The 27,354-nt window shown below is 36.1% G+C and overlaps 2 protein-coding genes across 2 annotated transcripts; both read right to left on the reverse strand.

Moving 5' to 3' along the window:
• Window positions 1–5,842: 5,842 nt before the first annotated feature.
• On the reverse strand, window positions 5,843–8,744 carry LOC115715891 (uncharacterized). The gene is made up of 2 exons (XM_030644568.2): window positions 7,833–8,744; window positions 5,843–6,386 (listed from the first exon to the last, which is right to left on the reverse strand). The coding sequence occupies exons 1-2, from the start codon at window positions 8,458–8,460 to the stop codon at window positions 6,181–6,183; spliced, it is 834 nt and encodes a 277-aa protein (XP_030500428.2). The 5' UTR covers window positions 8,461–8,744; the 3' UTR covers window positions 5,843–6,180.
• Window positions 8,745–18,073: 9,329 nt separating this feature from the next.
• Window positions 18,074–21,998, reverse strand: LOC115716970 (deSI-like protein At4g17486). The gene is made up of 4 exons (XM_030645898.2): window positions 21,279–21,998; window positions 19,632–19,919; window positions 19,171–19,251; window positions 18,074–18,521 (listed from the first exon to the last, which is right to left on the reverse strand). Exons 1-4 carry the CDS (start codon window positions 21,424–21,426, stop codon window positions 18,373–18,375), a joined length of 666 nt encoding a protein of 221 aa, XP_030501758.1. The 5' UTR covers window positions 21,427–21,998; the 3' UTR covers window positions 18,074–18,372.
• Window positions 21,999–27,354: the final 5,356 nt, after the last annotated feature.

A 27,354-nucleotide genomic window follows, 5' to 3' on the forward strand; every position in this document is an offset into this window, starting at 1 on the left:
GCCCATACGACCTTCTTAATCTCCTCAGTAGGCATCACCATTAACTTCTCATTCTCAGCACTTGAAACAATTTCCAAGAAAGAGTCTCAAAATTATCAAGAATAATAGGACAGGAGGAAGTAAAAAGATATAAAAGTTTAAGATTGAAGTATTCCCATATGTCCACTCGATTGGAAATCCAAGACCCGTCATTTTTTTTGATCCCCCAAATATGATTTTTCTTGTGTCTAAAGGCATGGAAGAACTTCGTATTTTGATTACCAAGTCTGAGCCAAGAATCACGAGATTTCTGTCTCCACATTTTTTCTTGAGTTTCCCACAGCTCCTACAGTTTCTCTTTGATCACAAATTTCTCAAAGTCAAAGTCCAACAAACTAGAAGGACTTTGAATCGCTAAAAGACGATCTTCTAAAATGCAGATGGTCTCTCTATCTTTGTCGAAGGTGGCCCTGCTCCAAATTCTAAAAGCTTCTTTAGCGAATTTCAAACAAGAATTGAGTTGTTTCCCCTGATTATCATAAGCCCCTTTGCCCCCAAGAATCTGTAATGATCTTCCCACACTCTGAGTTCTCAGTCTAGAAAACAAAAAGCAATAGGGAGAACCCCTTTTATCTTTGTCCAGATGCGTATCTAGAATAATAGGGCCGTGATCAAAGCCCAGAATAGGAAGATTAGAGACACCCGCCTTGGGAAAGTCAGTACACCAAGCCGACAAGCAAATAGCCCGATAAATTTTTTCTCGCACCAAATTGTTATTTTGGCGGTTATTTTCCCACGTAAAGAGACCCCTAACACTCTTTAATTCCACACCACCTACTTTGAACATAAAAAATTTAAGGATCAAGTGACCCTTCTTCCTGCTCCCTATCTTATCGTTGTCATTGATGGTTTCATTAAGATCACCAATAAGAACCCAAGAAAGAAGACATATAATGATTCTAGATTGAAGAGAGTTCCAAAAAGACTTTTTGTGACTACTATAGGGAGAGTCATGAGCCAAGAAGAGACTCCAATCCTTAGAACCTTGTTCTCCAAAAATAATTGCTTCAATGACTGAAGAATCAACCTAAAGAACGCTTATTTGGATGCCAGCCTTCCCACACAAACAGAGGCCTCCGACCAAACAATTATTTGGAACAATAACTGAGTCAACCAAACCAAATCTCTTGACTTTAGAAAGCATCTGATAAAACTGAATTTTAGTGTCCATTAGAAAGAAAATATCACGATCTCTCTTTCTCAAAGTGAAAATAATAGCATTGATTGCACGAGACTAAGCCAAGCCTCGGTAATTCCACGCCAATATTTTCATGAGGACGGCGGGGGCATGTTGGGGGCTGCATCCTCACCCTTGCTAAAATTGGCTGGTATTCCACATTGACTTCCACTAAGTCTTTAAACTTTCCAGGTAAAGTCAAACTTGATCATTTCCTTTGACTAGTAGATGAAGAGCCTTTACGAGTACCCATCCATCTTTTAACTGTTAATTCATTAGCATTAGCCTCCATTGCACTTGGAGAGAAAGAATGTTCACTTATCTCCTCCGAAACTCCTTCAAGAACTACTGTCAAGTTGATTTGAGAAGAAAGGGAACATAGGTACAATTCACTCCTACCAAAAAGGGGCCTGAATCCAAAATAGGTAAGGGCTTTCCTTTTTTTGGAACCAAATTGATAAGAGATCTTATCCGATAGAGAGGTTGGGTTGTAAATTAGAGTGTGGTTGGGTCAATAAATAGGGACTTCATTTGGGCCGTAGACATTGGCCCAATCAATTGGGCCTATGAATGTTTCCAACTTAGTTCTAACAAAAGTAGTAACATGAATCGAAAGATCAACCATCTAAGGGAGAGATTGGGGCTTAGTGGATAAACAAAGATCTTTGTGGGGTAGGTCCACCATTTGAGCTAATGGGGGCCCAGTATTTGGAATAATTTATATTTCTTGATTATTATCCATTTCTTGAGTGCCAAGGACATCGTATAGGTTAGTAGAATTCCCACATTCTTGAATTTTGCCATTCTATACTTGATTGTCAGAGAATCGTGCTCCACTATATTGTCCTTGGTAGTACTATTCCCACTCTAGACCTAGCCACCGATAGGAGGCGCCGTCCCCAGCAAATGCACGGGGCCAGGAGCAGAAATATTTCTTAAATTCGACGAAGCAGGGGCCTTACCCTTCAAAGATCTAGAATTATCGGAATCCATAAGGCTACATTTGTTTCTTAGGAGACACTTCTTGTTTTTGTTCCAGTGAGAGAAGATGAAGGATTTACGCCGAGCAGTGGTATCCTCTAGTAATTAAGTCAAATGTTGAGCAAAATACGAGAAGCATAAGGAAATCGGACTCTCAACATTTATCCAGTCTTCATAAATTTTGACAGTATTGCCCACCGGAGGGTAGACCATGGCAATGACAGCTGTGCATCTACTGGACATGTGACCAACATCACCATAGTTGAAACACACTAAAGGAAGCTTTACAAATTTAAACTGAATCCATCTCTTTGGCTTGTCCTTCCTGTCAAGAAAAAACCCAATAATGATAGGTTTAGATATCATCATTATTTCAACAGTAAATTTCATGTAACCTTTCCTTTGCATCTCTTCATTAGAAGTTGGGTCTGTATCACGCAGCACCCCCACCTGCCACAAGAGGAAAGTTAGAATGATTAAGACAAGGGGGTGGTAAGCCATGAGCCTAAACCAAAAAAGACCAAAGTCAAACTCTTCCAGATCCCAGATACCATCCTTTGTCTATTCACGGATATTGAGAAGTTGACGATTCACAATCCAGGGCCTGAAATGCAAGACCTTAGCACCGTCCTGTTCAGAATTGAAATCGAATTATAAAATACCATTTTGGAGTTCTTTTACGTCCTAGGAATCGAGCATTTGCCATACCTCCACCAGAATATTTTTTAGAAGACCTTTAGAAAAGAACTTATGACCCATGAACTTTCCTAATACAATTTTTTAGAGTTAACTTCTTCTCCCACCTTGACTTCAACCAGTTCAATACATTCGAAAGGATCAAAAAAACCTGAAGGAGGCAGCGCAGAGGAAAAAGCATTCATAGAAAAGAAATATGAAAGAGAACACTACCAAGAGAAATAGAGAAATGAAGGAATCCTAAACCCTCAAATACGAGAGACTCCAACAGGGGAGAGAAAGCAATTCGTATTGGCCGACTCATTTATGAAATAGAATGACAATGGGAACAGGAATAAGAATAGAATGAAATTAAATTTAAAATGTATTAAAAAAATTGATAAAAAAATTATATAAAAAAAGGGTAAATGGCGGCAAAACCTCCAAAACTTTCATTTTGGTTTCACTTAACCTCCAAAACTCAAATTTGGGCGGTAAAATCCCCCATACTCGTGTTCTGTTAGCAATTTAACATTTCTATCCATTTTAGGTGTTAAGTGCCATGTTGGACTGGACACAGTGTACACACGACACAATTTTATTGGTCCACGTAAAAAATTATTTAAAAAAATTAAAATAAAATTAATTTAAAACTAAAAAAATTATAAATAAAAAAAATAATTTTTCTTGTTTTTTTCTTTCTTTTCCTTTTTCTTTCGTCTGTTCATCTCTCTCAATCTCCCTTTTCTCTCGCTCTATCACTCTCTCTCTCTCTCTCTTGATCTCCTCTCTCTGTCTCTCTTAGTCTCGATCTAGGGTTTTCAAAACCCTTGGGCAGCCACCACAGGCCACCCCAACAGTTCTCTGACCACCCCAAGCCACCTCAACATCTCTTCTCTCTCTCTCTCTCTCTCTCTCTCTCTCTCTCTCTCTCTCTCTCTCTCTCTCTCTCTCTCTCTCTCTCTCCCTCTTAGTCCCGATTTAGGGTTTTTAAAACCCTTCTGCAGCCACCACAGGCCACCTCGGTGGTTGTTCGACCACTCCAAGCTCTCGTGACCTCCTCTCTCTTTTAGTCTGACGGTTCTCCGACAACCCCCAGCCACTTCGACGACTCTCTCTCCCTCGGCGCTCTCGTAAGTCCTCTCCTCTCCTCATTTCTCTTATAAAAAATGTTGTTTTATTTTTCCAGATCTAGGTGTTTTGTGATTTGGAAAAACGCCTATTTTGGTTTGAGAAACTACATTTCGGTGTTTTGTAATTTACATTTTTTTCTGTTTCAGGTGAGCTTTGATTGGGTTTATGTGGTGCTGGTTTTAGTGAGGTGTTGGTGGTTTTGGTTAGGTGATGGTGGTTTTTGGGGGAGAGAGAGAGCTGTAAATGATAGATCGAGAGAGAGAGAGAGAGAGAGAGAGAGAGAGAGAGAGAGAGAGAGAGAGAGAGAGAGAGAGAGTGATAGAGGGAGAGAAAGGGGAGATTGAGAGAGATGAACAGACTAAAGAAAAAGGAAAAGAAAAAAAAAAGAAATAAAAGAAATAAAAGAAAAAGAAAGAAAGGAAAAAAAGAAACAAAAAAGATTATTTTTTTATTTATAATTTTTTTTTAAAAAAATTAAATTAATTTTATTTTAATTTTTTAATTTTTTTTAAATAATTTTTTTACGTAAACCAATAAAATTGTACCATGTATATACTGTGTTCAGTCCAACATGGCACTTAACACCTAAAATAGACGAAAATATTAAATTGCTAACAGTATTGGAGGTTTTACCGCCCAAATTTGAGTTTGGGGGTTAAGTGAAACCAGAATGAAAGTTTTGGAGGGTTTTGCCGTCATTTACCCACAAAAAACTTATCTTATATTAGAATGGTTTTTCTTTCCGTTTCAAACAATTTTTATCTTAGGACAGATCATCTTTTTTGTTAAAACAATTTAATTATTACTTCGTATTTAATTAATTAAGTTATTTAAAATAATCAATTAGATTGTGATTGGTTGATAGTAATGAAATAGAAAAACTTTTTCCACAGCCATTCATATGATCATGTCAACCAATCAAAACATATAATAATTTTGTAATAATTTATTTAATTTGTTGATATTGAAATCTGTAGTGGCGGAACTACTTGTATCTATGGAGTGGCCATGGCCCCCTAACTTTTTTTTTAAAAAAAAATATGCATAATATATTAATAAAATTACGATAATTAGATTTTAATTATTTGAAAAATGTGATAATTCTCTTATTGCTAAGCCTAATAATAAAGTGTGAAGTTGAAATTGAAAAAGAAGCCCAAACCCAATAGCACATTCAAATTAGTTATCTATTTTATGGTAAAAAGTGACAAAAAAAATTATTTGTATAATTTATTTTTGAAGAGTAATTTTGTATGATATATATTTATATGTCTTTATATATGTATTCTTATGGTATCTAATACAATATTAATATGACATTTTATAAGTGGTTAGCGGTTTCTTATATTATTTATTAAATCAAAATATTTAGGACTCGATATTATTTTACACCAATAACAATATATCACTTTTTATAGTACTTGGCATTATAAAGTGTCCTTTATTATTTCTCATTATTTTATATATGTTGTATAAAGCTAATTAACTTTTTATATTGATTTATAAAATACTACATATTAAAAAAAATTAGGTGAAAATACATTTTATTTGGCCCCTCCTTATTTCGTCGGTTCCGCCACTGGAAATCTGGATAAGTTTGATTCTTGATCTCTTCAAAATAGTTGCATAACTTGTTGTGAGTGCGGTGGTAGATTATTACTAATCACAAGATACATGTGATTGCATTTGCATTACAAATTTCCTATGGGGAGTTTAATCACGAGACTATTCTAAGTTTACAAAACATAGCTACATATGACCAATGACATTTCATGAGAATTCCATGCTTTTAGCCAAAAGAATTAATGAGAATTATAAATTGGAAAAGTTTAACAATTGATAATAAATTTAATTCTCTCTTCTTTTAAACCAACAAGTCTTTACATAAACTAAACAGTTGAACCATAGGAAAATTAAAAACAAAAAGCTATATGTAAATGTAATATGTATACCACAAAATTAATGCCAATATTTTCCCAAGCTAGCAACTTAAAACTATGTATTATGAGTGTATACATTCCATTGTTTGTGTCTTGATTTGAAGTTTTTCAATAGAATTCAAGTACTCTTCACAATCCATCCAAAATAATCATTTTGGGGTTTAAGAAAAGCTTGAATCTGAAAGTGTTATCAGTTCCTTTAATCTCTGGTTGGTACAATTATGGTAAGAAAAGTCAACATTGAATGCTGACTTGGTCAACTTGAGTTTCACCAGTTGAGAAAGCTTTATAATCTCCAAGAAATTTCTCAACCTCTACTGTTTGATTCCCTAATTTGTCTTGAGAAGCTAGTTTCTTCATGTCATGTGCTATTCTGCTCCTGATTAGTAATGCTGCTGCCACAATTGACATTGCCATAACAAAGATTCCTATGCTGAGAACTGAGAACAAGAAAACACAAGATAAATTAAATATTACTTATATGAAAAGGTAACAAATCCTTGAGTTAATTATGAAATATAATTCTGTTTACAGATAATAAATATATATATAATATAACTCGGCTACACAGGAGCAAGGTTGGACCAAAGCTAATATGGACTTAAATCAAAATGAATTTATGGAACCATTTTCTAAAACAAATTATGATATTTTTTAGGGGTAAGTTGAAAAATGCCTCTTTTATTCATCAATTAATCAAATTTACCTCTAATTTTATATTTATTTGAAACATACCTCTTTTTATATGTATTGTACCCAAAATACCCTTACATAAGAGAATCACATGGAGAGTATCTTGAAGTGGCAGGGGTAAAATTGGTACAATGTTTAAAAAAAGAGGTAAAAATGATAGATTTTAAAAAAGAAGGTAAAAATAAAATAGGACAATATAAAAAGGGTATAGAGTGTAATTTCCTCTATTTTTTAAATAAAACTAAAATAGTGTTATTTTTGAAAGTCAATTTTGTTTTTTGGGGGAATATTGAAGATAATTGAAGGCCCTAGATAAAGATTTAGCCCACCTAGGCCTATAGCCAGCCTTACATAGGAGTATGGGGCATCCTCGTTAACACATAGTAGGTCCATTGACTTTTGAGTCAATTTGCAAGTCATTAGAAATTTTGAACACATAGTCTAAAAGAATAATAATAAAAAAAAAATAGCTCATAAGTAGTATTAGCTAGATGTGGCTAAAGGATTTTAGATTTTAGTGGTTCTTTTTTAATTTGTGAAATATTCAAGAAATTAAATTGTAGGATGTGAATGAGACTTAGAATTATAGCAAGTTGGAGTAGGTCAAGTCTTCGTTGGTTTTCCTAATATTATATATGCTTATTGACAATGTCACCAAAAAAAACAAAAAAAATAACCTTGAATCTTTCATTTCTGATGACTAATTACATTAGAGAAAAAATAAAGAGAAGAATTTACAAATGAATTATTGAATTATTGGCAATCATACAATTTGAAAGAGAAAGAGCTTCATAATTTAAGAAAACAAGTTGTTCTTTCTAAATCTTTATGCCTAATTTTCTCTTTATCTAAAAAAGATACTTAAACTAAAATACACTCTTGTACTTAGATTGAGACTTTTGAGAGTTTTTAAAGTTTAAACTACGTGCCTACAACACCTCTCTAAAAAATGTAGTTAGTGTTAAGCTTAGGTTTAATTAGTTACTCTATAAAAGTACTTAAAATGTTCATTAAATTAATTTGCTTTTATGTTTTGATTGAGATTTGAACTATCTTTTTCATAGTCTTTCCACATTAAGATATCAACTACTACAACAAGAAAAGAATCTCATACCACAGATTACTTCCCTTAACAAACTAACCAAAAAAAAAAAATAAAGCACTAAAGATAAAGAGCCAAAAAAATCACATACCTTGAACATGTCTAACTCTGAAGCCATCTTTTTGATCAAAATCTTGGGCACTAAGAAAACCCCAAGTCAAACTCAAGCCAAAACTATTATCAGCCAAATAAGGACTGTATGCAAAAGGGATAGCTACGGTTTTGATGGGTTTGCAGAAGCTTGGGATGGCTGCCATGGCAGAAGGCTCAACAGTATAAACAAAATGATGTGAGCCACTCAAACAGGGGACCTCTGCCAAAACAGGGGAGAGTCTGTCCGTACAGTTGAGATAAGTGTAGTTTTTTAAAAGATAGTAATAATCGAATGTGGTTTTGGAAAGGTTAAGGTTGAGAAAGACTCTGTGGACACAGCTTTTGGGGTCAAGAAGATCGAGTCTTTTGGTGTCGTACGAGATTGATTTCACCACTAAATCACCATAACCATGGGATTGGAAGTTGATTATGGTGGATTTGTTTCTGCATACGACTTCAAAGAGGGTGTCGTTTTGTTGGGTTTGGCCTTCTATGTGGAAAGGAGATTGAATTTCAGGACCCCATTTGGAACAATACTTCGAAGGGTTGTTGTTGTGAGCTTCTATAAAGATTGTAGTGGAGGATAAGAAGAAGAAGAAGAAGATGAAGGTGAAAGAAGTAGCCATTTTTAAAGAATGCCCAGAAAATATTTTCTTGGTTTGTATAGATTATAGAGTGTTTGTATGTGTAGTTTTTTTTATATGTAAAGATTTGAAGAAAGAAAGGGTAGTTTGTGACTATATATATATATAGCACACCTATAAAGACCATCACGTAAAGAGAGTGAAAGTAGACCCTGCAAGCTAAGAAACTTCTTCAGTCTTGGTTTATGTAATTCGATTCTAAAAATAATAATAATAATAATAGTAATAGTAATAGAGTAATGAGATTCTTTAATCTACTTTTCCACGTTTTAGAGACAATGATTACAATTAAGAGTTTAAATATGAGTTTTTCTATTTCTTTTTTTTCCACTTGACATGAGAAGAAATGGCTTCTTTGAAGACTTGACTAGCAAGAGCAACTAGTGAATATGACAACTCAATTAAAATATTATTATCAGTAACACATTTGCTAACATTGTTCACCAACTAGTTTTGTTCGAATTTGTATTTTTTTTTTTCTAACCAAACTAGTTTTTTTTAATACTTATTCGAAGATGAGTACAAATGATAGAGGAATAATCTCCTATTATAAAAGAAAAATGTTAAAAGATATCAGTGATATCTAACACTACTTACAGTATTATATCGTTATTGGATTAATTAAACATCTAATTCTACATAATTTAATTTAATAATTATTATAAAATATATTAATTATTTACAAAACACTACATGATGCCTTATAACAATATTCTTTATAAAAACACATTGTCAATCAAGCTAAACAAAACTAATTTAATGCTCAAACTAAACTAAGTCAATCAACTTGACAAATAAATTGATTTGGTTTGATTCAAAACAATTTATACTCCATAATTACTCTAATATTTTTTCAAAAGAAAGTAACCGTTCTTTTTTTTTTTACATTTATAATTGTTAACTCTGAAATTTCACAAAGGTGCAATATCGAAATTATTTTAAGCGAAGTAATCTCTAATTATGAAGACGCCACTTGACAATGATATTTGAAGGCTAATGGTGCAATTTAAGTTATTTTGAGAATCTTTGACACTTATAGATAGGAACATGAAATGATTGATGACTCAAGTTATAAGGCATAACTTGTTGGTGGTCTTAAGTATCTTTAAATCAGAACTGGGTAACATAAAAAAAGAGTAGATTTATTTCTTAACTTTCCAAAATATCTAAAATCTTCAAAATTAGAGTAACATTGAACAAGTCATGATCAAAATACAAACAAATCTTGTAGCAAGTGCTCTCCCCCTCCCCCCTTCTCTCTTTACAACGGGGTATGCTCTCTGCCCCCCTTATGAGAAGGACTGTCACTCCTCACCCAAGAGAGCCTCCCCTCATCAAAGGGGGTCTCTCATTGCCTAAGGGAGGCTTTCCTCACAAAAGGGGAAAGTATGGACACTAAAATTTACTAAGTGTAAATTTCAAGACTCCCAAAATTTGCCAACTATAAATATTGACGCTCTTCCTAAAATATTTTGATACTTAAATACCCACTCTAAAAGACTTAAAGAAATGGCTCTCTCTCTCTATCTCTCTCTCTCTCTCTCGCTCTCTCTCTCTCTCTCTCTCTCTCTCTCTCTCTCTCTCTCTCTCTCTCTCTCTCTCTCTCTCTCTCTCTCTCTCTCTCTCTCTCTCTCTCTCTCTCTCTCCTCAAATTTTCAAGTGTTGCTCCATCTCCCAACACTTAGCAAAATTTTTAAGTGTTGCTCCATCTCCCAACACTTAGCCAAATTTCCAAGTGTTGCTCCCTCTCCCGATACTTAATTAGTCAAAGTTTAAAGCGTTGCTCCATCTCCCAACACTTAGCCAAATTTTTAGGTGTTGCTCCCTCTCCCAACGCTTAGCAAAATTTTCAAGTGTTGCTCCCTCTCCCAACACTTAGAAGTGTTGCTCCCTCTCCTAACACTTAGCAAGAGTTCCAAATGTTTCTCCCTCTCCCAACACTTAGCAAAATTTCCACGTGTTGCTCCCACTCCTAACACTAAGCCAAATTTCCAAGTGTTGCTCCATTGTTATAAGTATAGGCTATGATGAGAAAGATAGCAAAGGGATGTACAACCAAGAACGATCCGTTAAAGCTAGCACGCCTCTAATAAAGCTTGAAGAGATGAGGTGGTTGTACAATAGATACGACGAGTACAGGTAGTGGAAACACCATCTGCCTCACTCTAGGTACAAGCTGACATCCGACCAACACTCTTCCACTATTCCTCTGACACGCTGACCCTCATGGTACAAACAGAAATTTATCCCTTACTTTTGAGACCACTTGTATTTCAAAGCAATTAGAACTCAAGTATAAATTTAAATACGTATAAAAGGGTTAGAAAATCACTATTTTTAAGAGAGCTCCAATATTCAATACCCTCTCTCTCTATTATTGTTGTTGTCTCATGTTAAATTAGACCTCTATGTAATACTTGTTATTACAGTTTTACAAGAAGAGAAGAAAATACAAATAAATACAACTAAAGACCAGAACAGATCCTATGTGGCTTCGCCTCTAGTGGATCAAGATCTGGTTGTTAGTTACAACCGAAATTGTAACTAACTTCCAGATCTTTGATCAACCCTAATCTACAAGTATATAAAGGGACTAGAGCCTTACCAAATCCCTCAGTTGAGAGATACCAGAAAACTCGAGCCCTAGTTTCCAGATCTGGAAATATTCAGCTCCAAATTGATGTTCCAAGTTCATGCAAAGAAACAACAGAGAGTTAGTGAGTGAGAACAAGAAAAAAATATAGAGAGATAATCAGAAATACCAGTCAAAGTTTGTGACTTGGATTTCTCACCTGATGTAACTTTTCTTCAATATAGTGCAAGATCTGAGGTCGATCTTCAAGGCGAGCTCATCAGAGGACGTACCCCTAATTTCTAGGGCGAACCTCTATATTTCTGGTGTTTGTTTTTCTCTTAAACTCTACTATTTTTGGCTTTAACTTTGTGTGTGTGTTGTGTGGTATTTCTGGGAAGTTTTCTGGGTAAGATCGATTAAGAAATCGAGAAGAATCTCTGGTTCTAAGGTTTGAGAACCAGAGAGAAGGCAGAGAGAAAGAGAGAGAGAGTTTGAGGAACTCTCGAATGTTCGAAGGTGCAAATGAGCTAGGGTTAGCTCTGATTGAACTTAGTTTTTTTCAATGCAGAACGACAAATCGTTTGGTTTAAACGATTTGTCGTGCAGGTGAAAACGACAAGCTCCATTGTCGTGCAGGGAAGAAACGACTAAGGTTTCTTTATCGTTGGTTGTGTTTTAAGTTGAATTTTCTGGGACAAGTTTGTCTCTGTCGTTTTTGACATATTGCTTGAGTGGTGTAGGGCAATCTTGGAATTTCACCAAGAAATTTCCTACAGTGGTATCAGAGCTTTGGTTCAAGCTTAATCAACTCAAGAAAGGATCAAGAAAGTGACAAAGACTGGGAGAAGAAGGAGAAACACAACAAGAAGTTGTGGACAGTGGAAAACCTGTGGAAATTCCACAAACAGATATTCAATCAACTTTTCTAAACTCAACTCAATTTATTTATGTTTTTTTTTTTTTTGATTTTTTCTTAACATGAGTAATATCAAAGTTGATATTGACCGTTTTGATGGATCTGGTGATTACGGGATCTGGAGAAGAAAGATCAGATCTCTGTTGGCTCAACAGAAACTACTTAGGGTTCTTGAAGACCCTATTGAATGGCCAGACAACACATCCAAGATACAACAAGAGGCATTAGAAAGCCTACTGGAATCATAATTTTCAACCTTTCTGATGCCATTATCAGATTGGTTGATAAAGAAGAAACTCCTGCTAAGATTTGGAAGAAACTTAAAGAACAGTTTCAACAGAAGTCCCTAACTAATAAGATCTACCTAAAGGAGAGAATCTTTGGGTTCAAGATGAGCCATACTAAAACCCTAGATCAGAATCTTGATGAGTTTCTCAGAATGCATATTGAATTGGCAAATTCAGGAGAGAATGAAGCTCTAAGTGATGAAAATCAGGCAATAATCATTTTGAATTCTTTGCCTGATTCATACAGAGAGGTAAAGACAGCAATCAAGTATGGAAGGACTTCAATCACACTTGATGAAGTCATTTTATTTTAAAATCTAAAGACTTAGAGATGAAGAGTGAAAAATCAATTAGGACATGGTGAAATGAACCTAAGTAGAGGAAGGCCATCTCACAAGAAACCTACCGAACGAGGGTAGGAGTAATAGCACGCATCATCACGGAAACTCAAACAGGAGGAAGAGTAGATCACCATCAAAAGATTACGGTGATTACAGGGGTGTTTTATTGTGGAAAACTGGACATTACGAGAAAGATCGTTATTTCTACAACAACAAATACAAGAACAAGAAAGGGCGGATTTCAGAAGAACACGGTCAAAACAAACATCAAAGTGACAAACAACAAGAAGCTAACTACTCAGATGGTTATGACAGTGGTGAAGTTTATGTTGCTTCTACATCTTTCAAAGATGACTGGATTTTGGATTCTGGGTACACTTTTCACATGACAAACTCTAGGGAAATTCTAACAGACTACAGGGATTCTAAAGGTGGCAAAGTAATTTTGGGATACAACAATACATGCAATATAGAAGGTTCAGGTAATGTTAGTTTTAAAATGTTTGATGGAATTGTTAGAACCCTAACTGGTGTAAGGTATGTCCCTAATCTTGCTAGAAATTTAACTTCTATAAGTGTTCTAGATGATATGGGTATTGTTAGCAAAATTAAAGCAGGTTCAATGAAGCTAAGTAAGGGTGCTATGACAATCATTAAAGGCCACAAACATGAAGGGTTGTACTACTTAGATGGAGAACCAGTGACTCAATGTAACACTGCAGTCACTAGCAATCCAGAAGACTTAAAGGCAGTCCTATGGCATAGAAGATTGGGGCATATCAGTGAAAAAGGCCTACAGATCATGAGTGATCAAAGGCTACTGGGTAAGGACAGAGTAAGTAAAGTGGATTTCTGTGAATCCTGTGTCCTAGGTAAACATCATAGGTTAAAGTTTAAAACTGGCATTCATAAAACTAAGCATATATTGGAGTATGTCCACTCTGATCTTTGGGGACCAGAGAAAACTCCAACACATGGTGGAAATGTGTATTTTATGTCTATTGTAGATGACCATTCTAGAAAAGTTTGGGTATTTTTACTTAAACATAAAAGTGAGGCCTTATCTAAATTCATACAATGGAAAATCTAACTAATCAAAGGGTTAAAACCCTAAGAACTGACAATGGCTTGGAGTTTTGCAGTGATGAATTTAACAGGTATTGTGGCTCTGTTAGAATTCAAAGGCACAGGACTGTGAGAATCACTCCTCAACAGAATGGGGTAGCTGAGAGGATGAATAGGACCTTGATGAACAAGGTCAGATGCCTATTATTGCAATCTGGACTTACTAAAGGATTTTGGGGAGAAGAGCATGTTAACGACGGCCTACACAGTGAACAGAAGTCCATCCAGTGCCATTGAATTCAAGACACCAGAGGAGATCTGGTCAGGTAAGCCTCCTGATCTCTCAAATTTAAGAGTATTTGGATGTGCAGCCTATGCACATCAGAGTGTTGGTAAGTTGGAGCCTAGAGCTCTCAAATGTGTGTTCCTAGGCTATCCTGAAGGCACTAAAGGCTACAGATTATGGGTAAGAGAGAAACAAGGGTTTAAAGCTATAAACAGTAGGGATGTTATTTTTAAGGAAGACTTATTTCCTTGTATTACTAATAATAATGCTATATCTAGTCCTACTTTAGACACTAACCCTGCAGGCACATCTGTGGACATGCAAACAAGGAACACTCATTCCTAATCGGTGGAACCGGAACGGATGGAAAACACTCGGGGAGATGAACACTTGGAAGGAAATGACCAAGTTCGGGATGACAACATTCGAGGTGGAACCTGTGCGAAGAAGGACAAGAAAATGAGGCAATACAAGATTACCCAATTGAACGGAGCCCAGAAGGGTTCCTAGACCTACACAGAGATTCAGCTTCACTGCTTGGGAAGAAGTGCTAGCCTATGCATTCTTTTGTGCTATGGGAGTGGAAATGACAGAACCTAAAACCTATGAGGAAGCTATGCAGGACAAAGATGCCAAGAAATGGTCCAAGGCAATGGACACAGAGATGGAATCTCTGAGAAAGAACAGAACCTGGATACTAGTGAAGAAACCTAAGGGAAAGAGCATAGTTTCATGCAAATGGCTTTTCAAACACAAGGAAGGACTTACAGAGGCGGATCTAAGAAGTTTAAGGCAAGACTAGTGGCTAAAGGGTTTACACAGAAAGAGGGAATTGATTTTAATGAGATATTCTCACCTGTGGCTAAGTATAAAACTATCAGAATTATACTTACCATAGCTACTCAATTTGACCTAGAAGTTGATCAAATGGATGTAACTACTGCATTTCTACATGGGGAACTTGAGGAAGAGATCTACATGCAACAACCTAAGGGATATGAGGAAAAAGGCAAGGAAGACTTGGTTTGCAAACTGATTAAGTCCCTGTATGGACTTAAACAGTCACCAAGGCAATGGAACAAAAGGTTTGATAAGTTTATGATCAAGAAAGGGTTTTAGAATTACTATGATACCTGTCTATACTACAAAGGTACTAAAATTGATGAAGTCATCTACTTACTTCTGTATGTAGATGACATGCTCATTGTGAGCAAGGAAAGGACCAGAATTGACCTAATGAAGGGATGGCTAAGGGAAGAATTTGAGATGAAGGACTTAGGCAAGGCTGCTAAGATCCTAGGCATTAATATCTCTAGGGACAGGGAACATGGGACACTAAGACTACATCAGAAAAACTACATAAAGAAAGTCATAGAGAATTTCTCTATGGCTAATGCAAAGCATACTAAGCAACCTATGACTAATCAGTACTATCTAAGCAAAGATCAATGTCCTAAAACTACAGCTGAGAAAGAATCTATGAGTGAAGTGCCTTATTCAAGTGCAGTGGGATGCATGATGTACCTAATGGTCGATCTTAGACCAGATTTAGCTTATGCCATTAGTGTACTAAGTAAGTACATGGCTAACCCAGGTAAACAACACTGGGAGGCTATGAAGTGGCTGCTAAGATACCTATTGGGATCTTCAGAAGTGGGATTAAACTACAAGAGAAGGGATAATAGTAGAATGATCATGAAGGTACGATGATGCGGACTATGCGAGTGACGAGAGATAGTAGAAAATCTACCTCTGCCTATTTCTTTACACTATGGGGGAATTGTATCATTTGGAAAGTACAAGCTGCATTTGTTGTAGCATTATCTACAACGGAGATGCGAGAATATGTAGGCATTACGGAGGCTATTAAAGAGGCTATTTGGCTTAAGGGATTACTAGAAGAAATTAAACTACTAGATGAAGAACCTATAATCTACTCAGACAGCCAGAGTTGTATCCACTTGTGTAAGAATCATGTCTTTCACGACAGAACCAAACATGTGGAAATCAAGTACCACTTTATACGAGATAAAGTGACACAAAAGGTTGTACAGATAGAGAAAGTTTCCACTGAAGAGAATCCTTCTGATATCGGTACTAAGGTGCTACCCTTAACTAAGTTCGAAGACCTTGGACTTGTTGGAGTTGGTAATGGTGGATGACCATTACCACTATGTAATTTAAGACCATGAAGAACGAAGCACTATAATAATAAGCATTACAGGAGAGATCTAAGGTGGAAATTGTTAAATTAGACCTCTCTGTAATACTTGTTATTACAGTTTTACAAGAAGAGAAGAAAATACAAATAAATACAACTAAAGACCAGAACAGATCCTATGTGGCTTCGCCTCTAGTGGATCAAGATCTGGTTGTTAGTTACAACCGAAATTGTAACTAACTTCCAGATCTTTGATCAACCCTAATCTACAAGTATATAAAGGGACTAGAGCCTTACCAAATCCCTCAGTTGAGAGATACCAGAAAACTCGAGCCCTAGTTTCCAGATCTGGAAATATTCAGCTCCAAATCGATGTTCCAAGTTCATGCAAAGAAACAACAGAGAGTTAGTGAGTGAGAACAAGAAAAAAAAATATAGAGAGATAATCAGAAATATCAGTCAAAGTTTGTGACTTGGATTTCTCACCTGATGTAACTTTTCTTCAATATAGTGCAAGATCTGAGGTCGATCTTCAAGGCGAGCTCATCAGAGGACGTACCCCTAATTTCTAGGGCGAACCTCTATATTTCTGGTGTTTGTTTTTCTCTAAAACTCTACTATTTCTGGCTTTAACTTTGTGTGTGTGTTGTGTGGTATTTCTGGGAAGTTTTCTGGGTAAGATCGATCAAGAGATCGAGAAGAATCTCTGGTTCTAAGGTTTGAGAACCAGAGAGAAGGCAGAGAGAAAGAGAGAGAGAGTTTGAGGAACTCTCGAATGTTCGAAGGTGCAAATGTAGCTCTGATTGAACTTAGTTTTGTTCAATGCAGAACGACAAATCGTTTGGTTTAAACGATTTGTCGTGCAGGTGAAAACGACAAGCTCCATTGTCGTGCAGGGAAGAAACGACTAAGGTTTCTTTATCGTTGGTTGTGTTTTAAGTTGAATTTTCTGGGACAAGTTTGTCTCTGTCGTTTTTGACATATTGCTTGAGTGGTGTAGGGCAATCTTGGAATTTCACCAAGAAATTTCCTACATCTCATATTTTATTTTGCTGTATAATTGTTGTTGGTAGTGTGGATCTAATATTGTTTTTAATGCATTATTATTGTTTATTGATGTGGAAGATATATCTCAGATCTATATAATTTTTTTTTTCCATGTGTCAGTTTAAAATCGAGGTAATTGTGAAAAAAAAAAAAAAATTCAACTATTGTCATCAATTATAAATGGTCACACAATTTTAATACCGACTGTTAAGAATTAATGTCTATTCTATTCCATTTTGCGTTGGTGAAATAGGCTAATGCCTTTTTTTAGTAGTGTTCCAATAGGAGTACCACTCCCTAATGCCTGTTGCTTGCATTAGTCTATAAAATTCTTTTACTGCATGAGGGAATCTAAGAGTAGGTTTTGTATCATTTTTTCAGTTTTTTAACTATTTGTATATATTTTTTTCCATGCCGGTCAATTTTTTGAAGCATCTTTGTTAACGTCTATGTGAATTTGGACAAGTGCGATACAAAATCGCATAGGTAACTAACAATTCCAAGGACTTGAGTCTTTGTGAGACCTTCATTTGAGAATTTGAGCAACTTTGGGACTATATGTTGTTGGGTCTCGTATTTACCATAATGTAGCTTTGATTGGCCTTCAACCATCTTCTTTTCATAGAGCATTATTCTGTATTTTGCGGTGATGTCTGCAAATTGGCTCAGAATGTTAGCATGAGCTTTAATATCAGATGAGAACAATAGTTATCGCCGATGTCGATTAGGACCTGATTTAAGAATGGGTTGTAGATCTTGCTCATTACCTTTTGGAATAGTTATCGCCGATGTCGATTAGGACTTCTAATGTTGAACCATAACTCAATAATTAAAGCACGGACTTATGTAACTTTTGAGTTTATCTTTTGTCTAACTGGTTACAGAATATTTATAGAAGACTGAAAGTAGACCCATGCTTTAAATAAAAGGAATGAAGTAATTTACTATTTTATCTTTGCAAAGATTAGTAAAAACCTTCCAAAGCATTGTATATCTTCTTAACACTTGTAAAAAGCAATCAAACATAGTCAAATTTGACTTATCACACTCTAGAGACAAGGTGGCATACAAATCTGGAGCAATATTGCTATTATACCAACATTATACTGTATAATCTCAAACAGCTTAATTGAGACATTTTCCTCTACTCGTTCAGATCATATAAATACATAAAACAACAAGGAATGACCAATGTATTTAAGAATTTGTGATGAAATCAGAGTAGTTCCCTGGCTAACCTCACTGGTTTTTCCATTAAGAATGCCACTTCGCCATTGGGCGCAGACAGCAGCTGATGATCTGCCTGCTCATCACTGTCAGCCGTGCCAGATGATGGAAGAGATACCGATTCATCATTATCATCGTCTGCATTTGCATTATTGCATAATATAGTTATTTACAGATTAAAAGGTTTGTGAGCGAGTAAAAGCAGGTGTAAACAGCTGCATTTCCAACAGAGAATGGAACCAACTACTGACTCTGTATTTTCTAATGAGTTTGATATACTCATTAAATCAATCACTTAGACTACTTAACTTAAAGCCGAGTACAGAAGCTAGATAAAAAATATAAAAACAATGTAAAAGGCCCAAAATATACGGGACCTTCCCAAATGTGAGTTTGTCAACGATTTTCAAAGCAAGGTCAGAATTAACAACCCAGAGTCCCAAAATGATTTGAACTTTCAACCAGTTCGTGAAGATGAGAGGGGACGATCCAAAGTCATAAGAAGTGAGATAACAGTCTTAACAGATCCTATGCTTAGAAAAATGTTGCAATGCAATAGCGGATTAAAAAAGTTCCCACTATGTTAGATCATTTCCGACTCCCCTTTAGGGACAAATCACAATTTGATACCTATTTGTTGGACTTACAATAACCAAATAAACCTTTCTTACAAGATATAATCAGATTCTGTACTAGATATATTATTAGACTATCTTTGTTTCTCTTTCAATGAAATTGATGAATAGGCAGTTTGATATAACAAACATGATCGCCATTGCAAACTCACCTGAATAAGTTGGATGATCAGGAAGATGTCTTACTGCATTAATCTGAATGCTTTCTGGCAGAAGACAATTACAAAAAGAACCTGAAAAGTCAACCATCTTTTAATAAGATCAATGAAAATCTAAAACATATCTGTCGGGAAAGATCTAGCACATATTCCTACTTAAATGCATCCTAATCTACATCTGCTATATGCATAGGTAATATGATCATTTTAAGCACACAAGTAACCTGTTCTCATCATGAAAGAGCAGAGAAATACAGCACAGGTTGATATATACTACAGGACCAAGCATAAATGGAGCATGCTCAACCACAATTTACTGACTGAATTTAAATTTTTAACTAAGCAAATCTTTGCCATTTATTATTTCTGTCTTCCAGATATGATTATGAGCACAAACATGCTTATAACTTATAAGGCAACAACAAAACATTAGAGTAGATGATCTACTTTCTTACCTGCTCGGGCAAGCCGATTTACCCATCCAGGAATAGGCTTTCCAGTAAGCCGCATGCAAACCTCACTAGTAAAATGATTGCAATTTTTGGCAATTAAATGATAAGTGTCCCCATGGTATTCTCCTGAAAGGTGTTCCATAAATGATCGAAATTCTGAAGCAGACATATCAATGCTGCCCAACAACACTGAACGTCTAAAAATAAATCCAGGACAACTTTTGGGTTCAACCTCAAACACCCCACTAGAAGGGTACTCATGGGCTCCAAAGCCGAACTCCATACCATGTGCTGTTTATCCAGAAATATTACAATTGTATTAGGTTTAGGACAAGTAACAAAATAAAAGGAAGCCGTGAAGACACTATCAAAACATACAAGCATAGAATGAATAAAAAGCAAGAACTCAAAATTTCTGCATAATAAGTGCAAGTAAGAACCTAAGAATTGCAATTAACTACTTTCTAAACAGAATAAGACTAGCTGAGGCTTCATTCCTAACAATAGTAAGGAAAACAACAGTTTAATACTACCTTAGGCATGTATACCACATGTGAAAACTTTTCCTGAATCATGTAAAAGAAAGGAGTAACACATTATGGTTTAAGCTTAAGCTGGAGACTCATGGATCTGTTCGTATTCGATATATTCCCCACCTTTGTTCTAAAGTCTTTGACAGCTCAAACTTTTAGCTTTATGCTTGTGAACTAATCCATGTCCTGTAGAAAGCCCTAATGAGGGACAGGAGATCAAACATAAGTTTATTTCCTGTTGTTTTAACAAATTTCTCCAGAAACACCTACAAAACTGGAGCTCTTTTGTATAACCCCACCTATAGAAACGCCCATCAAAGTTTCCACCATAAAACAAACTCTAAAATGAATTCATCACCTATCCCTTTTTTTTTCTCCTTACAATAAATGCACAGTAGAATAATCCATACTCAAACCTCCATAATCGACCCAACCCTGATCGAAGTACAAGTGTCAACTCAAGAAAAGTCATGACAAGTATTGGTTTGGACAGTTCTAGGGTCTAACATCCACAAAACTTACTGACTTCCATAGCAAGGGAAGCCAGGCAGGAGTTGTACTAGACTCAAATAAAATTAATGACACACCAAGTTCAAGCCATATGAAGACACCTAAATTAATGCGTTGGATTTCAAATGTAAAAGCTTTAAAAACTCAAACCTAAAACTAGACAGAGGCTAGCACTACTTAAAATAGACCCATAGTTCAACTTAGTCCAAGTAATAAAACCAAGGAAACATAGCATTCACTATATACAACACAAGCCCACACATACATGCCCCAAGATAAGAAGAACATCAATTCAAATCTACTGCTGCTATCATCTTATCAACTATCAATGATCCAAAAATACAATTAGTAATTATAATTTCTTAGATCTTAACAGCAATATAGGCAAGACACCTGATACCGACATAAAATCTATACACAGTTTTACCAAATCAACTAGCATAAGATCTCTAGTTAAACATCTCAAACACGCTTAAGCTTTCAATATCAAGCCAATATTTGCATATTTAACATCAGTCGTATTAAGCAATTCACCATTTTACTAATAATATAAATTGAGAAACAAAAACGAAATCAAGAAGTCACATTGAGATGAGAACTTGCATACCTTCGATGCCCGAATGGTAGATCCCGAGCCCAAACCAGTAAAGGTAGTTATTTACAGGGGTTAGATCATAAATATTGAGGTACAACAAAGCTCGATTAGCTTTACCATTGGCCGAGCTCGAGCCTGAGCTCGAAGAAAATAACCGCATTGTACCGAATCCCCACCCTCAAATTCCCCCACTCTGCTCAAGAAATCACAACCTCATCGTCTTCCCAAAACTCAAGCTAAGACAATCTAATCGAATTCCAAATCAAACCCCAAGAGGAACCCAAAAAGCGAAAAATAAATAATTAAAAAAAAAAAGAGCACCCAATCAAAACAGAACCCAAAACCCTAGCTCAAATCCGTCAGGTTACCAAAAGGGGACCAGACAAAAATATCAAAATGGAAATGGAAAAAGATTGTTTTCTTCGTTACAAAAATGAAAGCTTTATTGGGTTCGTTAATGGAATATTCAGTAAAAAAAAAAGAATCATGAAAATTGAGGTGAATTATGGATTTGGGGAAGGAGTGGGGATGACGGTAATCAAGGTTTCTTCTGCTCTTTTTTCTTTTTCAATCAAAAGCAATTCAACTTTTTTTTTTATTATTATTATTCTTTTTTTAATTTTTTGAAAATTATTTCAAGTTTGTGTTCTGATTTAAAAATGACTGTTTTTGGAGATTATGATGATGTCCTGTCTTTGGTCATTTTCCCTGTAATACTCTCTTCTTGACCACTATGTCTAATCTTTTATTATTGTTATTTAATATTTGTGTGCTTTACATTTAAATGAATAGATTTCAATTATTTGTTTTATTTATTTATTTATTATTTATTATACTTCTATTCTAGTCATGGATGAATTGGATTTGTCAGAAGGGGAAAAAAAAGAAACATAGATGGTGTGGAGGGTCTGCCACGACTTTATAATAAATGCAACTTAAGATATCGTAGGGACTAGGGAGTGGAGTGATCTTCTCAATTTCCTCCAACAAGTTTCTTTGTCACATACATTAATACCAATTTAAAATTTTCTTTTTCAAAGGGATTAATGGGATTCCTAGAAATATGGAATAGAGATACATTAGCAAAATTAAATAAAAAGTACATAATTTTTTAGATGAACCTTGAGGTTGCTGAATGATCTTTCCATTTGTGCTTAATCTTCATTGTCAGCTGGAGGCAATCTGTCTTTATGTGTGTGATTAGCATCTTAATTAAGAAGGACCATCTGAGAACATAAAAAAAGGTTTGAGCTTCAGCGTAAAGAGGTGAGGCAAAACCGAGATGAAAAACATACTATTGGGTTTCCTTCCCAATCGGTAACAATCGCTCGTAACCATGTATAATGTCTTCGGTTGTCTAAGGCAGTGTCCACATTTAGTTTATATTGTGCTAGATGTATTGGAGGACCATTTGTAATGTTGGTAGCTGAAGTTAGGGGTAAAAATCGGTCGGTTATAGTCGGTTTTTACAATTTTATAACCGACCGGTCGGTTACGGTTTTTATTTTACGAAAATCGTAACCGACCGTTTAGAAATTATAACCATATAAAACCGACCGTACGATTTTTGGTAGTTTTTGGTTTGGCGGTTTTAGGCGGTTTTTGACAGTTTTGACGGTTTTGACAGTTTTTTGGTTAAACTATTTTTTTATTTCAAAAACCGAAACCGACCGCCATATCAAAAAAATTGAAACCGAAACCGACCACCAAATTTGGTGATGATGTGGAATCGAAAATTCGGTTACGGTTTGGTCGGTTTGATGGTCGGTTTCGGTTTTTCGGTTTTTATGAACACCCCTAGCTGAAGTACTTCTTGCTTGCAATCAAACTTTGTCTTGCGGATGCTGATTGGATATTCTTATATTCCTGCAGAAGATTGTTAGTTATATCTTCTATATATGATAAAAGTGTGAACCTCTTTTCAAAGAGGCAGTCATTTCTTCTAAACCAGGTCAGCCAAATAATAAGAAGGAAAATGTTGAAATCATCCATATTAAGAGTGTCAAAACTCCTAAGAAAATATTCTTTAATGCCACAATATTTATTTTGAACATAAAAGTGATGAAGTGAAGAGTTCTTCCACGCAGATTTAGCTCGGGAACATCCTAAAAGGGCATGAGTAACAGTCTCCTCTCTATTACCACCGAAGGAGCAGTGAGGACTATCAATAATACCTCTCCTAAATAGATTAAAAGCACAAAGTAAAACATGGTTAAAAGCTTTCCAAACAAAGTGTGTGATTTTAGGAGGGATTTTGATAGTCCAAACTGTCTTCCACCAAGTTTTAAAACAATCACGTGAAGAAGGAGGAGGAGGAGGAGGAGAACCTAAAACAGCTATGGAATTAGCAAAATGATAGGGAGAGTTTACCGTGAAGTTGCTAGAAGGATGATGCCCCCAAATGAGGCAATCGTCACCTAAAGGGTCGAGAGGTACATGGAGCATAGTGTCTATCTGATAAGAAGGGGGATACTGTTGAAGCTTGCTTCTGCTCCAACACCCAAGATCATCAATGAAAAAAGAGACAGTGAGGTTGTGGGGAAAAGTTTCATGTAAAGGAGTTAGAGTGTTCAAACCTGGAACCCAGCGAGGATCAACCAATAAGATGGAATTCCTTTTTCACACTTTCTAAACCAGCCCTTTCATGAGGAGATCTCTACCCCAAAGAAGACTTCTCCAGGAATAGAAGAGCAGTGACCCTTAGAAGCCTCAAGAAAAGCATTGCTTTTAAAGTATCGAGCTTTGAGGAGACAAAGCAAAAGTGAGAAGGAGTTTGTGCAGACTCTCCAGGCCTGCTTAGCAAGAAGGGCTTGGTTGTGACTAGTAAGAGATATAAACCCCAACCCCCCATAGAACTTTGAGACACAAGGACTAGGCCAATTCTTCCAATGGATCTTATTTTTTGTTATTTGAGGTACCCCACTAGAATTTTAATATAAGTTTTTGGAGATTTTTACATGTGCTACTGGGCAGCCTAAAACAAGACATAGCATAAGAGGGGACAACTTGGACCACAACTTTGATAAGTGTTTCTTTACTAGCTTTGGAAAAGAACTTAGCATTCCACACATTCATTTTAGACGAGACATTTTGAACCAAATAATGGAAGACCGAGTTGTTAACCTTACCAACACATTGGGGAACTCCCAAACACTTACTAACAAAACCCTCATTGGTAAGCCCCAAAGGGTTGTAAAAACTTTCTTTGGCTTCAGAATTGGTATTAGGGGAGAACAGAATGGAAGATTTGGTAAATTTAACCAATTAACATGTAGCTCGATTATAGGTGTGTAAGATGTCCCTGATGGTTATGCTAGATTGAACATTGATACGAGAAAAAACAATGATGTCATCGGCAAAAAGTAAATGGAAAATAACAGGGGCATTTCTACATATAGAGACCTTAAAATTCCTTGTTTGACTCTTCAACACGAATGGCAGCCGAGAGCCCTTTAGCCACTAGGAGAAACAGATAAAGGGATAAAGGGTCCCCTTACCTTATCCCTTTCGTAGGATGAAACACCTCTGAAAAACAACCATTGACCAGAATTTTGGAAGAGACAGAAGAGACACACTTAAGCACAAGGGAGACAAATCTGGGGGGAGGCCAACATGCTTGAGAAGAGCCACCACAAAGTTCTATTCCACTTTGTCAAAGGCTTTCTCCATATGCAGCTTAAGAGCGGTCCACCCCAATTTTCTAGTCTTCCTACAATTGATTGCATGTACAATCTCATTAGTAATGAAAATGTTATCAAAGATCAACCTATCAGACAGAAAGATACTTTGGTTGTTGGAAATGATAGAATCAAGCACCCTTTTGATTCTATTGGCTAGGACTTTAGCTACCACTTTCTAAAGGGTAGAACATAGACTGATGGGTCTGAAATCCTTAAGTTTAGAAGCATTCTTTTTCTTAGGGATAAGAACAATAACAATGTTGTTGATGAGAGATATGTTAGAGTTATTATTGAGGACAGCCAAAATGGCTTTGCGAAAATCAGTCCTAAGAGTGGTCCAATTTTTCTAGTAAAAATAGGCATTAAAACCATCCAGACCAGGAGCCTTATCCCCAAAGAGATGAAAAAGAGCTTTCCTAACCTCATTCTCAGTGAAGGTGCTATCAAAGGAGATAACCTGAGAATGGGAGAGAATATTATTGATACCAGCGAGGATCTCAGAAACGACCACATTGTAAAAGTTAACAAAGTGAGAAACTATAGTGTTGGTTTCCCTAACTACCAGGCTATCCTCACGGGTGGTAAATCTAATGAAGTTTTCCTCTTGCTAGAGGCTTTATGGTCAAAAAAAATTTGTATTTTTGTCCCTTGCTCTAAGCCATTCAACTCTCAATCTTTGTTTCCAAAAAATTTCATCTCTGTAAAGAAAAGTGTCAAGAGAGGCTGGAGAGTTTTGGCCTTGTCCATGTCATTGTAGCTTAAGGTAGTGGAGTTAGAGATGTTGTCCAAGTTTTTGTAGCTTAAGGTAGTGGAGTTAGAGATGTTGTCCAAGTTTTTTTGGGTGGCCCTAATCTTATTCCTAAGATTGCCATGATTATTGCTCCAAGACTGTATGCTATTAATGTAAGTAGTTTGCTTTTGGAGAAAAAGTTTGAGGTTGTTAGCCTCAGAGTCAGTCTCATTAGCAAACCAGGAAGATTGAACAATGTCATAAAAATGGGTATCCTCAAGCCAATGGTTCTCAAAGAATAAACGTTTATTCCCATTTTGGTGCCCAAGATCATACTCGAGGATAACCTTAAAGGCCTTGTGGTCAGAACCATAGAAAGGGAGATGCAACAAGGAGGCATTAGGGAGAAGATTCTTCCATTCATTATTAACAACACACCAGTCAAGGCGCTCAAGGATGTGCTCATGTTTCCAAGTGAAATTACTACTAGTATGTACCATGGGAAGCATATCATACTTATTCAAGAAAGATTGAAAGTTGGTGATAGCATGTGTGGGGAGTTTGGAAGAAGTATTCTTATCATGCAAAGACAAATAATTATTAAAATCTCTAATAATCATCCAAGGCATCAAGAGATCAACATCAAAAAGTCTATTAAGTAAAGTCCAAGTATCAGATTTGTAGAAATAAGTAATATGCCAATTTACTTCATCATTAAACTTTACAAAATAGTCGATATGATTGGTAGAGTAAGATAAAATATTAACAACAACATGATTTTTTCACAAAAGTAAAAGACCTCCCCCTAAATCTCTTCTAGGGACCTCAAAAGAATTATTAAAAAGCAGTCTATTCTTAAAGTTTTTACCCTGACTAAGTTGAAGTTTAGACTCCATAATGAAACAGAAAATAGGCAGATGTTGTTTCACCAGCTGGGAGAGGTTTTGGAATGCTCGAGGACTCCCTAAACCTCGAGCATTCCAACTTAAGAAACTCATTTTTCTAGGCGGGGTTGCATAGCAACACTCGCCTCTTTGCATTGAAAAGTAAACACAGGAACCACTGCAAAATTAGCTTGACCAGCCCTGACTCTCTTGAGCATGCTTCTGACAGAGCCACCCACATGGACGTTTTGTTTGGAAAAGGACCATTTGACACCAGCCACCGTAACAGGGACAAACTTAGTAGGACTAGGGATAGACAAGCCTCTTGGTGGGCCTATGACAATGGATGGATTTGGCCTTGAAGGCTCGCTAAGAGCCAAACCATTCCCCTTATCACATTGGGCACGATCCTTCCCCTTAATAACATGGGTTATAACAAAAGTGGTCACAACAGGGGGAAAAGGCATTGTGGAGAGAGCACTATAGGTATCAGCATAGCCAAATTGTGATCTAGGTTGTTTAGATTGAGCACGCTGAGTGCCTGGTTGGGGAACTAGGTTAGCAGCAAAACCACTAGAGTCAGAGCCAATGTTAAGGAATTGGTTAATGACTTGTTGCAAGCCTTAATCAAATCCATATCCCTACCCAAAAAAAATCCTCTAAGGGCACAAAATTGGACACTTCAAAAGGATCCTTTTTTAAGATAGCTTGAGATGGAGCACGAAGGGAATCTTTGTACCCAAGAAGTGGGGGAACAACGTACTTATCACAACACTGCAGGTACTTACCACATT

Source organism: Cannabis sativa, chromosome 5 (assembly GCF_029168945.1).
Source record: "Cannabis sativa cultivar Pink pepper isolate KNU-18-1 chromosome 5, ASM2916894v1, whole genome shotgun sequence".
In the NCBI taxonomy this organism is placed as follows: domain Eukaryota; kingdom Viridiplantae; phylum Streptophyta; class Magnoliopsida; order Rosales; family Cannabaceae; genus Cannabis; species Cannabis sativa.

Excerpts from the sequence above, each read along its gene's own strand:
- LOC115715891 (XM_030644568.2), bottom strand. The coding sequence starts at position 8,460 with ATGGCTACTTCTTTCACCTTCATCTTCTTCTTCTTCTTCTTATCCTCC. Across the intron at positions 6,387-7,832 it reads CAGAGTTAGACATGTTCAAG|TTCTCAGCATAGGAATCTTT; the intron begins GTATGTGATTTT and ends TCTTGTTCTCAG.
- LOC115716970 (XM_030645898.2), bottom strand. The coding sequence starts at position 21,426 with ATGCGGTTATTTTCTTCGAGCTCAGGCTCGAGCTCGGCCAATGGTAAA. Across the intron at positions 19,252-19,631 it reads AAATCGGCTTGCCCGAGCAG|GTTCTTTTTGTAATTGTCTT; the intron begins GTAAGAAAGTAG and ends TTGACTTTTCAG. Across the intron at positions 18,522-19,170 it reads TGATCATCCAACTTATTCAG|ACGATGATAATGATGAATCG; the intron begins GTGAGTTTGCAA and ends ATGCAAATGCAG.